The sequence below is a fragment of the Acromyrmex echinatior genome, chromosome 4 (genome assembly GCF_024713525.1).
Source record: "Acromyrmex echinatior isolate Ae372 chromosome 4, ASM2471352v2, whole genome shotgun sequence".
Lineage (NCBI taxonomy): Eukaryota > Metazoa > Arthropoda > Insecta > Hymenoptera > Formicidae > Acromyrmex > Acromyrmex echinatior.
In genome coordinates, this window is record NC_141855.1 from 532,091 (window position 1) to 546,221 (window position 14,131).

The 14,131-nt window shown below is 34.2% G+C and overlaps 1 protein-coding gene across 15 annotated transcripts in view; it reads left to right on the forward strand.

The window, feature by feature from the left end:
* Positions 1-1,376: 1,376 nt before the first annotated feature.
* Positions 1,377-14,131, forward strand: part of LOC105147547 (uncharacterized) — a 32,035-nt gene continuing 19,280 nt past the window's right edge. For 4 of the 15 annotated variants that reach the window (XM_011058641.2, XM_087405888.1, XM_087405889.1 and 1 more), the window contains exons 1-3: positions 5,020-6,527; positions 11,718-11,910; positions 12,890-12,956. In XM_011058641.2, coding sequence (XP_011056943.1) covers positions 11,741-11,910; positions 12,890-12,956 — 237 coding nt within the window. In that variant the 5' untranslated portion in view covers positions 5,020-6,527; positions 11,718-11,740. The other 11 variants (XM_087405876.1, XM_087405880.1, XM_087405881.1 and 8 more) reach the window with 11 other exon arrangements.

Consider the following 14,131-nt stretch of genomic DNA (forward strand, 5'->3'; position numbering starts at 1 on the left):
TCATTTGAATCATTTATTTAATATTTGATACAGATTGAGTGAGTTACTTGATTTATTTATGAGTTAATAAGTCTGTTGCTTGCACTTTTTGCATTTAATATCTTTACTTTCTTTCTCTTCAATACCCAAATTATTTATCTCATTTTTTAAGCGTAAAATTTTTTTTGAGATTTCAAGCAACACAAATTAGACTGATTTAGACTAAAAGCTTCTAATCAGCATATGTTTTAAAAATATCTGATATTTGTCAGACGCTTTTTTAAAATTTTAAAGTAATTCAATTGTGCATGCCGCAATTCACCAACCAATTTTAGATTTTGTGCATAATAGAAGAAACATTAGGAATAGAAATAAATGTATATTAAATATTACAACAATATTACATAAAGTATTTTTTAAGACTATGACCGGTATTCATAGTCTTATATTTAAGACCGTCTTAAGATGTGAACCAATCAAAGGGCCGCATTAGCAACTTAAAACATTACTTAAAACGGTCTTAAATATAAGGTCTTAGAAATAAGAACCGATTATGTATGAATACCAGCCTATAATATGAATACTCAAATACTAGGAAATAAACTCTTAATGGCGGCACACTAAATTAGAAGTAATTAATCAAATGCTTGCCCCAGAAGTGAATGCACATGGTAGTTACCATTTCATTTTACAATTTGGGGTTTTGATTGGTCAAAGAACAGCCGCCATGTTCAAAACAGTTGGCGCATCCTTGGAAATGGAATCTTAAGCCTATTCTACAATTGTGTAAACGTAGTTATAAGTGATTATAGTTGTAAGAATTAACCAATCATAATCGAGTATTTTCCTCATATTTGACTATGATTGGTTAAATCTTACAACTACAATTATTATATACTATAATATTATTTACAATTACGTTTACGAATTGTAGAATGAGCTTAAGACATTAACTAATCACAGTCGAATGTAAGAAAAATCGATTATGATTGGTTAATTTCATATAGCTTAAGATTTAAAACTTAGATAATGACTTATTGTAGAAAGCCTAGTAAGAATTGACTAATCGCAATCGAATATTTTCTTCATATTTGACTGTAATTGATTAATTCTTACAACTACAATTACTTAGGGCAAAAATAGAAAGCGGGAAAGCAATGGCCAATCAGAACTCGCGCTGGTAGTAAGTAGTACAAAAAGGCGAAATTGTAGACTATCAATTAGAGTTCTGATTGGTTACTGCTTTTCCGCTTTTCCGTCAAAGTGTGAACGCGCCTAACAACTTACAACTAGCTTATGCAATTGTAGAATGGGCTTTATATTCTTATATCACGCAAGCAACCGGATACTCCCAAGTATCTACGTTTCCGCGCTAGAGGGCGCACACGGTGCTACAGACGATATAAAAATAAAAGATGGCGGATCTCTTTGGGGGAGGTGTGGCTCACTCGGAAACCGAAGTACTATTTTCCTTGATTTTTCCTGCATCTTTTATTTCTCACTCCGTCTTACCTTCTCCGAGTCCCGACTGATTCGAAAATGTTTAAGTGTTTTGGATCGCTCGCGATCAAAGTGCGAAATGACGTGTGCGAATGACGGAACAAGAACCTCTCGATGAATTCTCTGGCAAAATACTTCGAATTCAGCGATTCGTTAGAACGTGAAATTTCGATTTGAAATTTTAAAGCGACCGAATTCGAGAGCTAATTTGCAATTCGTATTTGAGTTTCGCTTGCGAAAAGCGAGAAATATGATTTCTTATATGTGTTATATTTTAGTGGAGCTGAGTTGCGGGTCGTTGAGCCTAATTGAGCCTCGGATATCTCGAGCCCAGAATACTGCTTAACTTATAAACGCCTCGAGAGCATCAGGGATCATTACCTCTATTTCTCCTACTCTCCCTTGTCACCCAGAACCCAGACGCCACAGCCATGTTATATTATGCGAAATGGTATAAAAATCTACTGATCTATTCATTTAGCTACTAGTTCATGCGTCTGTACTGCGAGTTATAACATCCGAGACGTTCGTGACTATTAATTATTGGCTCTTAGATTAGATCGCTCGTGAATTCTGTGCTTTCTTTATTCCGAGAGATCCTATAGAATCCCTTTTCTCAATCTTTCTGCCTTTTTTTAAAATTTTTTTTTCATATTTGCTAAATGTCGAGAGATACGGAAATGTAAAGTGAATAAGAGAGACCTATGGCTTGTTCTTACTACCTGAACTTTTTACACATTCGTCATTTTTCTTTCTCCAACGTGGAGAGAAAAGAATGAGAAACAAACAGTGTTGTCATTAAGCCAAAAAGAATAGGCCTAGTCTGACGCTCGCACGATTTCCCGAATATATAAATAAAATCGAATCATAACGAGTCACGTGGCTTTATTACCGGGGAACGTACAATAAGCCGAGGGCAAGCTAACGTGGAAGGGAGTTATTCACATGTAAGTGAAAATCAATCGTGTCTTTCCGTGACATACGTGAGTCAGGGAATGTCGCGGCACAACGAAGCGACGATTGAAGAATTCCCGCCGAGATGCGAGTATGAGAGAAACTCGCCACAGCGCCATTTCACAAAGCATCGCTCGCCCTTCGCGTTCGTCGCGAATTAGATCGTTTAGATTGTGCGCGATTAGCTGTCGTGTTCATCCCGATTGGTATACACACAAAAAAAAAAAGGAGAAAGTAGGGGACGGAAAAGAGAAAAGGTAGAGAAAGGATATTTCGGAAATAATAGCCACGTGTCCAAACGAAAAGAAAGACCGACTGCAGTTGAGAAAGGAAGGAGACAGACAGACGGACAGACAATTTTCCTCGTGCGAGTTTTTTTGCGAGTTGCGCGTATACATACATATACACATATATACAATATATATATATATGTGTGTGTGTGTGTGTGTGTGTGTGTGTATATAAGGTATATGTATATGTATAATAATGATGAATCGTCCATAACATCGCAGTGCTCCATGCCAATATTGCTGCTACCGGTCCTTGGCGTCGTGGCGCCCCTCTTTCATCGAAAGTGTCCATCGTGACGTCGGATCTGCGTCGATCATCGTGAGAGACGCAGGGAGAACCTTCGACGATGCGGAATTCAAACCGATAAACTACATAGATCGCGGGATTAACGATTAAGCCGCGGGTATCGTGATCGTTCCGGCAGGATAGCCCTGGTGACGTAATCCACAAATCTTCGAGAAACGCTACATTATGTGCAGTAACGTCGCGCAGCAAGGTCGGAACTACGATTAGGCTGTAGCCTAAATTTTTTTCGCTCGGCGTCTCGCCTCGTAGTCAAGTGAGATGACGATAACGTCGCTACATTGCTCGTACTAACTCATTTCCTTTACTCGAGTACTCGAATCCGAGAGTTCCGAATCGATGGAACATGCTGCAGACGGACAACGTGGAACAATCGTAGGCAGTAATTGTTCTGAATTGTTTCAACGTGGTGGCTGTTAAGCTAGCTCGGATGCTCGTCCTCCGATAGGTAGTAAAACGAGTTGCGAGTGGTCGATCGCATGATTCATGTGGCTGAGGAAGGCTGAGCTGGCTGAGGAACGACTGACCAGATCAGCGATTCATCTAGCCCGAAACAGGAGGTTATCCGAAGGAGGGGTATCTGAATAATAGCACCTGGTGAATTGCCGGGACTCGCGTTTCTGCACAGTTCACGTAACGGTAAATAGACGCAATATTTTATTGCGCGATAAAATGGCTTAGGATGCTTGTCATTGTTTAGCGCTCGAATCGCTAAGATCGATCGTCAGGCCAGCTGGAAGAGCATATAAGAATAATATATTTTCCACTTTTTTTTTCCGTTATCGGATTGTAAAAATAATCATACGTTTATTAGCGTCTGAATGTGTATGTATGTTTGTGTATGTGATGTTTGGTTCTCGTTAACATATGAAACATGAGCAACAGCAATTTTCCGAAGCGAGCGGCCCAATTAGAGAAAAGCGAGACGTTCCAGGCGAAATGTCATTGAAACCTTGACAGATGACCAGATGTGCGCAGGAAATCGTCGCATTAACCTGTCGTGATGCAAATCGATAGGAATTTGCGTCGCATACTTGAGAGCTTTATTCAATTTTCCCCCTAGGGGTAAAATCTGCTGGGGAATTTTCGTACGTGAAAATCTCAGATACCTGAAATAGAAAGAAAGAGATATCACCTCGTTTTCATCAACGAGGAGACAAAGGAGACGCCGGTAGATGCACGTGTTATTCGTGCTGGCAAGAACGTCGCGAGGAAAAGTTGCGAGTGGCGATTCCTCTTTGCGAAAATACGCAAAAATCCGCAAAATATGATGTATGGCTCTCTGCTTAATAAAATAGATCTGTATAGATCAGTAAGGTGGGTAAACAGAGCGAGAACGCTATATTGAAAGGAAGCGGATTTGGATTGTCCTTTCTTTTTTCGGGTAAATCACGGTACACAAAAGAAATACACAAATTGTAAAGTGGACAATTCTGCTGGCCGCGACTGTTTGTTACTGCTGGATAACAGCTGGACTCGCTTTCGCCTTCTATAATGTTGGAGCTTCGAGCACCGCCAGTTGCGACGGTTACGACTGTTCCAACGGACCGATGCCACGACGGAGTCGAGTAACGACGGTCGACGAATGTCTCTGGGCGTTGGCACAAGTTAACGCCGAAACTCGTTGCTCGTCTTCGTCGGTGCTCTAGTTCTCCGTATCGGCGTTGCAAACAACTATAGAGAGCGCTGCAAGAAACCACGAAAGAAGGAAATGTCTCGCCTAGTAGACCCCAGTACCGACGTAACTGCTGATATTGTGCGTGGTGTTGCTTTTGTGTATGTTGGTACGGCAGCGGGGAGGGAGCCGCGTCGATGAAACGTTCGTTATACGTTCGTTGCGGGAACAGGGAGAGAAAGAAAGAGAAAGAAAGACAGAGGGCTGGAACGTTCCGGACGCAGGATCGTACCGAGAAACAGGAGATAATCGACGCATTGTCGGCTATCAGCTTTCAAGGGTGATGTATCAGGTGCGCAAATAGTAAAATCGCTTCTTATTTTTATTTATTTATTTATTTATTTATTTTTTAGTTGTTTATTTTTCTTTCTTTTATTTTCTCGGAGGCAGTAATTGTAAAATTTGACGGATCGCGTTCGTTTCTATTGTCCTTCGTTTATACACTACTACGGTTCTTTCTTCAATTTGTATTGCTAATAATTTAGACAGATATTTAAATGGCGATTATACCAATTGTTATAATCCATTTTGTTGCTATTCATCGAGATTGCAATGGGAGATGCAATCAATGTTTTTTCATACGAAGTAGATTTTCGTTAATTTAATTCACATTTTTGTTGCATGATTTGTAATATTGAGAGCTTCGTATAACAATGTACGTTCCGAAATAATTTTTGATCCCACTGTTCGTTTGCCTAGCAGCAAATCTCAAATGCAGTCGCCATTATGCGACGTGACTTTGACTCGTAGCTCGTAGTTCTAACGCGAGAGGCTTTCAGCTCTGTAACATTCTTGTAGGAGAGACAACATTGTCTTTTGCTTGTGCTCTACTGTGATTTATTGTGCATCGTCGAAGAATTTTGTACAACACGAAAAAACCGAGGGACAGAGAGAAAGGCTTTCTTCGCAATTTATATGTATACAAATTTTATTAATTTGCCATTGACGTGGTTTACGTAACGTAACGAGTGACGTGTTATCGACTATAATTATTTTTACGAGCGTAACATTGCGTTTTTTGAAGATTCGAGAAAATTTTGAGATTTTCAAAAAACTTATTATTTTCTGTAGCGTTAAGGAAACGAGTATCGTAATACGCAAAAAATGAATTTGTGGACATTTCCAAATTTTCTGTACATATAATTTGGTCGTTATTTTAAATAATTATTCCAATGGCATGATTTGATAGAAATTGTGTGTGTAACGATATATTAGTTATATATATATATGTTAATTAAATATAAATCTCCTAATATTTGATATTAAATTTTAGATTAATATTAAAATTGATTTTGCATCTTGCTGTTATATTCCTCAGAATATTTTTGAGCTTGTCGAATTTTTAGATTCTTTATAATAGCTTTTTAGTCTTTTTGCCATCTTGATCGCAGCGAACGATCCAAAGTCTTTGTCATAACTGATGCCATCTTAGGCATCGTGATGCTTTGTTAAGATTCACTTAAAATATTCTCGAATTTCGATCTAATGACGTATCTATCTGAATTTTTGGACAGTCACGCGATAAAAATGGCAACTGCCTTTTTTATTAAAAATTCATGAAAACTTTCGGTTGTTCAGAAAACCTGAATTTTTTAATCAAGTGGCGCCCCCATGATAGAAACCTACGCCACCTACTGGTAGCGTTAAACCATAAAGAAGGCTTCCATTTGGCTTCTGTCTCTCCATTTCTTCGAAACTGTGCACATTGAGATGCATAGTAATATGCAGCGAGGATAATTTGATAGAAAATGTTTTGGATAAAGTGCCTACAACTGATTGTGGACATCGATTAATTTTGATAGGCTCTTCAGGATATGATATTATGGTACGTATGTGAATATTTCATTCGTCTATTAGTAATATCTGAATAAAGTGAATATATGAATGTGACCTATAGTTGATTCATATGGATTGATTTTACGTGCTCTACTTCCAACGGAGTGAACATCACATTTTCGTTCCAACTGTTTTGAGAAAGTGTTTCTAGGGGTTATCAAAATTAAAACTCTGCAACTTGGGCTACAATCTAAATCTACTTATCTCAACTTTAAATATTTCTGGTTTCCGATGAATGATTTTCGACAACTGGCATCTTGCTTTGATATTTTCAGTCTGAATAGAAATATCACAATTTTATTACGATCTTTGTCGACTGCAGATTTTCGCCAAAATCAAATATGGCGTCTTATCTGTTCGTTTCGCCTGGAAAGGCACTAGAATAAAGGTATTCCACCATTTTTAGTCCTTTTCTCATTTTTTGTCTCTTCAATCTTCTCAGTTCAGCAATGGAGTGGAGAGAGAACAAAGAAAGAGAAGCAAGAGAGTGAGAAAAAGATTAAAAATGGCGGGTGCTCGAATACTCATAGTACCTTAGAAATATAATATCTGTTCAGTTAAATTTTTTGTATAATTCATTTCTTTCTTTTTCTCTCTATGTTGGAGAAAAAGAAAGGAAAGATAAACTGTGCACAGGAAGTTCAGCTAAAAAATCTATTTTGTAACTCTTAATGCAAATTCTGTTATATACGGATGACGAAACTTGCGTTAAGAATTACAGAATAGGCCTGCAGATCTGTAAATAGTCCTTTACATGTGCAGCACGCATCGAACAATTTTTGGAAAATTCCTGAAGTATGATAAAACTCTGTGAAATATATTAGATATTACAAGATAATTTTAAATTTGGCTTTTCAGTTAATGTGTACTTATTTTAAGTATGTGATATAATATGTTTATCTTATATTAATAAATTTATGTGTTGTGATGTGAATTTTTTAAAGAAAAGTTATACGTACGTGCGTTTATCACAGAAGATTGCAAAATAGTGGAAACTCTATTTTTCTAACTACATCGTGGATACACGAGGTTCACAAATAATGGAAGTGCAATGCGGCGTCATTTTATATGACTTTTTAGTTTCAAAATTTATTATCTTGACACACAGTATGTGAAATTAAATTTCACATTGAAGATTTGTTCAAGATGAAAAGAAAAATGAAAATTCATATTTTCTGAAATGTGTTATTAATAGAGCATTCTTAGCAACACATACGTTGAAAAAATTAAATAACATTTTGTGCAATGGCGCACACATTTAATGCAAATTTAACTTTGATGTTTCCGGTATATATTATGCGGCCCACTCATGCATAATATCCCGTCGGCATAAATTAATGTGGCCGCAATATCTGTGTTTGAATACACGTTTGTAAAGAAGATATATATTGCCGCAATATTGCTATTTATTCATTCATGATGCAAGAAGTCTTCCTAAGTGTTTTATATAAAAACGTATCTAAGCGTGATATAAAAGCCTATTTAAACGTTTTGTATAAAAATTTAAAATTTAAACTTTGCGAAACTTAAATCCAGACATGTATTAAAATATTATTACAAAAGATTTTATTTTAACAAAAAAAAATATTGTAATTGTATACTTTAAGCAAATTTTTAACAATCTGAGTGACTATATTTAGAAACATGCGCGCGCGCAATGTGTGTGTGTGTGTGTGTGCGTGTGTGTGTGTGTGTGTGTGTGTGTGTGTCGCGCGCGTATTCACTTTATAATTTATAATTTATCCTCATGATTATGCATTTGGTATATCGTGCATAAATGTTACTTAGTAAAGCAATAATGTTTTTTCTATTATTGCTTAAACAGCGATTTATTTAACGATACGCCACACTTTCAAGAAATACTTATAATTTTTCTTTTTAAGCTAGCAAATCAATTCTTTTCGAATTGAACCTTACGCTGTTCACGCATTATTCGAATTAAATGATAATCCTTTTCGGATTATATTTTATTCTAACATATCATTCGCCATAAAAAATATATTTTTAATTGGCTACAATTAATTTGTAAAATTAAAACCATTTTAGATTTACGGTAATACTTTAAATCTATAAATACATCTAAGAAAATTATATGTAATACCATAAATCTACAAATATATCTCAAAATAAAGGTTTTAATTTTATAAATTAACAATATAGCGGTTATCTAAGGGAAAGCTGTTTTTAAAACGCCGAAAATATTGCTTTTATGTGACAAACAGACGCTCCAGTATTGTGCGTGAAAGGGGTTGATGGATCAATATCCATCTCTTACACCTGTAGCATCACCATGATTAGCTATAGCTTTAGTGGAAAAGTTTTTACAGCGAAACGTTTATTACAGCGAAAACTAGGGATATCACTTACGTGCGTACGTTTAATGCGACTGCGTATATTGATATACATGGTGTTCCGCATGTACCGTATAATAAACATGTGAAGTGTTGTACACATGATAACGTTTTTTTTTTTCAAAATCATGTGATTTTTTGGAATTTATAATAATATAACTGAATAACCAATTGCAGATTCGTGTCTGTTCGCGAAATCAATTGCGATTATTTGGTTTAAATCACACAATAAATACACGATAGTTATTCTAATGAAAACCAGGAGTTGCCAGTTTCACAAATTGAGAATATTTTTATAAAGCAGTGTTACAGAGTTGAATTCGACCAAAATCATTTTTATTTTATAAGAGTATTCAATGTAGTGCGTTATGATTCACCCTGTATGCAATGCGAACAACGGCGGTGACAAAGCGTACAGAATCGTTGGAAAATAATCGATCGTCAGTAAGGTGTACGCGGTTGAAGTGCGGGGCATCGTCATTCAGTCCCTTTGACGAAGATTGAACGCTTGCCGAAGGACGTTCCCGGCATTTCAACTCTGTGTGAACGTCGGAGAAGCTTTACAAAAATTTGAGTGAAACGGACGCCCGCATTGGACAAGGAGTGATATTTGCGCGTTTGTCATGCGGTTTTCGCTCCGTTATCCTACGGAAGTGGAATGTGGGGAAGAGAAAGAGAATAAGAGAGAAATTGAATGTATGGCCTGATCGCCACGCAATATATATATATATATATATATATATTTATATTTATATTCATCCAACGAACGCGCGGCAGCGTGAAAGATGCTGCAATGGTCTCGTCACAATGGGGGTTGTGAGCTTAACAGTGATATTAACAGTGATACATTTCTACGATATATAATATTTATCAGTCCAATTTAACCGGTATATTGATTCAACGAAAGATCCAAATCTCCTTTCTAAAAATGAAAAACAGAGTTATGAATTGTGCTCTTTGACGCTTCGATGATGATTATGAGCAAATTATGGCGCATCTAACGTTTATGAACGACGTTTGATGAGCATTATGCTGCGCCGTTCTATGATAAGTAGACGGATTAATGTAATAACATTAATCGACGGAAAGTAAGAAACATTGTTTACGTGCTCAATCTGAAATATCTGCTGGCTTACCGAGGAATCGGAATAAAGCAAACGGCATCCAAAGCATTTATCGAAAGTCTCTTTTGAAAGCGAGATTATTCAGGACCCTTCGCAAAAGATTATGAGATTGCCGATAAAAATGTTTTAAATGTCTTTTTGTTAATGAAAGAATATACCTCTTTACATTCGACGAATGAAGATAAATAATTAATAGCGAAATCACTCAACCATGTCGCGCTCTTGTCCGCGCGCGCGCGCGCAAGCGACGATAGTTCAAATTTCACGCGCTGTTACAATAACAATTATTTCGACGTAAGTGCATTCACGAAATGTATAAAATTCACAAAAATTATTATTTATAAGCGTAAGATTCCGCTTGACGATAGAAAAAAATTTTTTTATCTTGAACATTTACGAGAACCGATGCGTGCATGTGGAATATTGAAATGAGATGGTCGTGTTTGTTTTTCAGTGACCTTTAAGAAATGGATGTTATGTTAGGACTATTTTTTTGGCCAAAGTGAAAAAGAGTTCTGAGATATACAAATTATTTGTTGTATTAAAGGACTTAGCAGAGTCGAGTGATATATCGTTTATCTTGGTAACATGAGAGACATCATAATGAATAGTCAATAAAACTAATGTTATTACATTTATTAATAAAAAAATTGTTAACTAAGACGTCAAAATATCCCGGAAATTAATCAAATATTTTGTTGCTTAAACACATAATTTAGAGGAGAATTTTCAAGCGACGTGCGACAAAGAATCTGATACAAAATAAATACAATTTTTTTTAATAATACAGTTTTTGTTGTTTAATTCGCGGAATATTTTATCTAACAATTTTTAATTTTATTGTCTTTGATAACGATTTCTGCCACGTTTCCCGATTTCTCCAAGATAAGCGATATCACTCGACTCTGTTTAAGTAGCCTTTTAATATGACATTACTTGTCCATCTCGGAACTTTTTTATTTTGTGTCCATGATGCTAGAAATCTGTCCGAGATTTCGGACAGAGAAAGAATTAACAAATCACATTTGAATAATTTGGTCACATGATCAATGTGACGCAATTTCATCAATTCTTTCTTCATCCAAGATCTCAGATTTCTAACATCGTGGACACAAGGCTTAACTTTTCCCATTGGCTCTTGCACGGAGATATATCGCACACATATTGGAACTAAAATTCGATTCCAAATAGATATTTCTTGTGAATAGAAACATGATGTAAGAATACAAGGTGTTTCGTTGCCGAGATGCGCAGTGTTGACCAATAAGAGAGTTGCCACAAATAGAAAAAACAATCTATAATCTACGATAGATTAAATTTAAGTTATATTATGTTATCACAATGATAACAGGTTCGTTTATATTCACTGCTGAAACTATACAGTATATGTAATGTGCGCTATAGATTTTCGGCAGACAGTAAATGTCGAATGCGCTTATTGTGTTGCGCAGTCGCGCTGTATTTGAGACTAAATTTTGATTAGCTGTTCCGAATTCTATCCCACCATCATCATACGCAATGAAACATCTTATATTCTTACATCATAAATGGAAATAAATAGAAATAAAAAGAAGAGTTTCGGGAAAGCGAGCATTCAATTGATTCCGTCTAACAGATATACAGACAAATACAAAAATACAACGGTATACTGTTATAATTGTACACTGTTATAAAAGAGCGACGTATTTCTTTATCTGAATTCAGGTATACCGAAAGCAAGGAACAAGATGGACGAATACGACAAAAAGTTTGCAGAGATGCAAAAGTACATTCCATTCTTGGAAGCGATGATCGAGAGACTGCAGAACTCAGTTAAAGACAAAGATAGTCAAACAAGAGAAATACAACTGCAGAAAATGGAGAGTCTGCACGGAATTCTATCAAACAGCAGGCGAAAGTATGTTGAATGGAAATTCATATTAGATTACTTACAATGGAACACAGAATCAACTGACCTCCGATTTTAATATGCTTTGGATATTAAAATATCGATAAAAATAAGAGATGTTTTTTTATACGTGCTAAATAGCACGTTAAGGAAATGAAAATCTTAAAAAAAATCGATTTCTGTTCTCGTAGAATGAATGCCATTGAAACTATGCGAAATAGAAAAAATGTTTTAAATACAAGTTTGATTTTACAAATACTTTTATAATGATCATAAAACATTTATTTAAATAAGATAACTTCAAAAAATTAAACAAATTTTTTATTTGAATAAATTTTTTATAATTATAATTATATAATATTCTCTTGAAACCATTCAAGTTTTATTTAAAGCATTTTTTTTTCTTTCTCTTATATAGTTTCGATATTTACTCTGAAAGAAAAAAACTAATTTTCAAGGGAGATTTTTACCTTTTTAATATACGATTCAATGCATATAAAGAAAAAACGTATCTCTTATTTTATAAAAAAAATTTTAAATATTTCAATATTAGAACTTTAAATGCCTATTACGAAACTGGATCTTCATTGCTTTAAATAATTCAACATATATTCTCACATATGTGGTCTAAAATAAAGATTCTTAATTGAAAATATTTATTTAATTATAAAGTACTCTTGAAACCATTCAACTTTTATTTAAAACATTTTTTCTATCTGTAATAATTTCGACGATATTTACTCTTAAAAAAAAAACCGATTTTTTTTTTCAAAGAAAATTTTTACTCTCTCCGACTCGGCACATATAAAAAAACGTTTCTTTTATTTCTACATTTTAACATTCAAAGATTATTAAAATTCGAAGGAGTCAGTTGGTTCTCTTATTAAATTATATACCCGAGCGTACGAATTCATTAGTAAAAAGTGATTTATTAAAAAAAATTGCTTCAGCTATTCGATTATTAATTAGAATATTATTGACGAAATAGGTTGAAGATCGAGACGCTGCAGCGATGCGAGGATGTTTTACAGAAATTGTACAACAAAGTAGAAAAGGTAGATATATTGACAAATCTATTATTTCGATATACATGAAAATTGATTCCTGTTTTGAATAAGGTCGTCAAACTATAGAGTTTCTAAAAAGTTTTAAAACAATTTTTTGCTAAATGTACATATACTTACGTCTTGGATTTTTAAAAAATTAAACATTAGAGGACACTGTTTATACATATTTTGTTTTTGCTGTTGTCTATATTATTAGTTATATTCTACGTATTTTCTATGTATTTTCTGTACATTACTGAATGTTTTGCTCAAAACAGTTATAATAAGTCATTTGCTTAAACATTTTTTTTTGAACGAATTCAATTCTATTTTTGTCAAAAAAAGTTGAAGTATATTTATCAAAAATTATATTCTGTTATATTATTTTATATAAAATAATATATTAGACGAAAGTCGTCGATACTGATGTATATCTCCTGAAGAGAAATACCTCCTCATTTCTTAGAAACTAACTATTGTATTTTATTAATATTGATAAAAACTTAATATGTTTATATGATTAAAGAAGTAAAAATTCATATATATATTTATGGTCTGTTTCTATACAAAATTGATACTAAAAATTAATTCCATAAATGCAAAAAATAAAATTCGTACGATTTTCTTTTACAAATTGCGTAGTTTAAATAATAATAGCTATATTATAACATTACATCGTTTTATATGTTTGTACCTTCCTAAATTAATTTTTTTCTTATTTTTCATAACACATAATAAATTTAAATATAAAATCGAGATGCAGCACAAATCAGCATTGTCTGTAAGATAGATCATAAGCTAACTTAAGGGGAGGTTCTACTTTAGAAATTCAAAATTTATATATTTTTTACTAATTTTTTTCATAAGGAAAGGAAGGAGATATCAAAATAATGTTCTAGCATTATGTTTTATATATTTCAGCGTACAAATAATTTTTTTTAAAAATAAAAAATGGCGGCTGTAGTATAGAGATGCATCAGAGCGTGCAACGCGCATACGTAGCGGGAAATTCTGGCTATCGACAATTTATCTGAAATAAAAAAAATTAATGAAATTATTATGAAAATATATTAAATTTGTGGAACCATGAACTTCATTTCCTTTAAAAAATTTGAAAATTTAGAATGCCAGAATGGCAGCCATTTGAAATTAATAGTCAATTTTCACGAACTTTTTTCATTTTC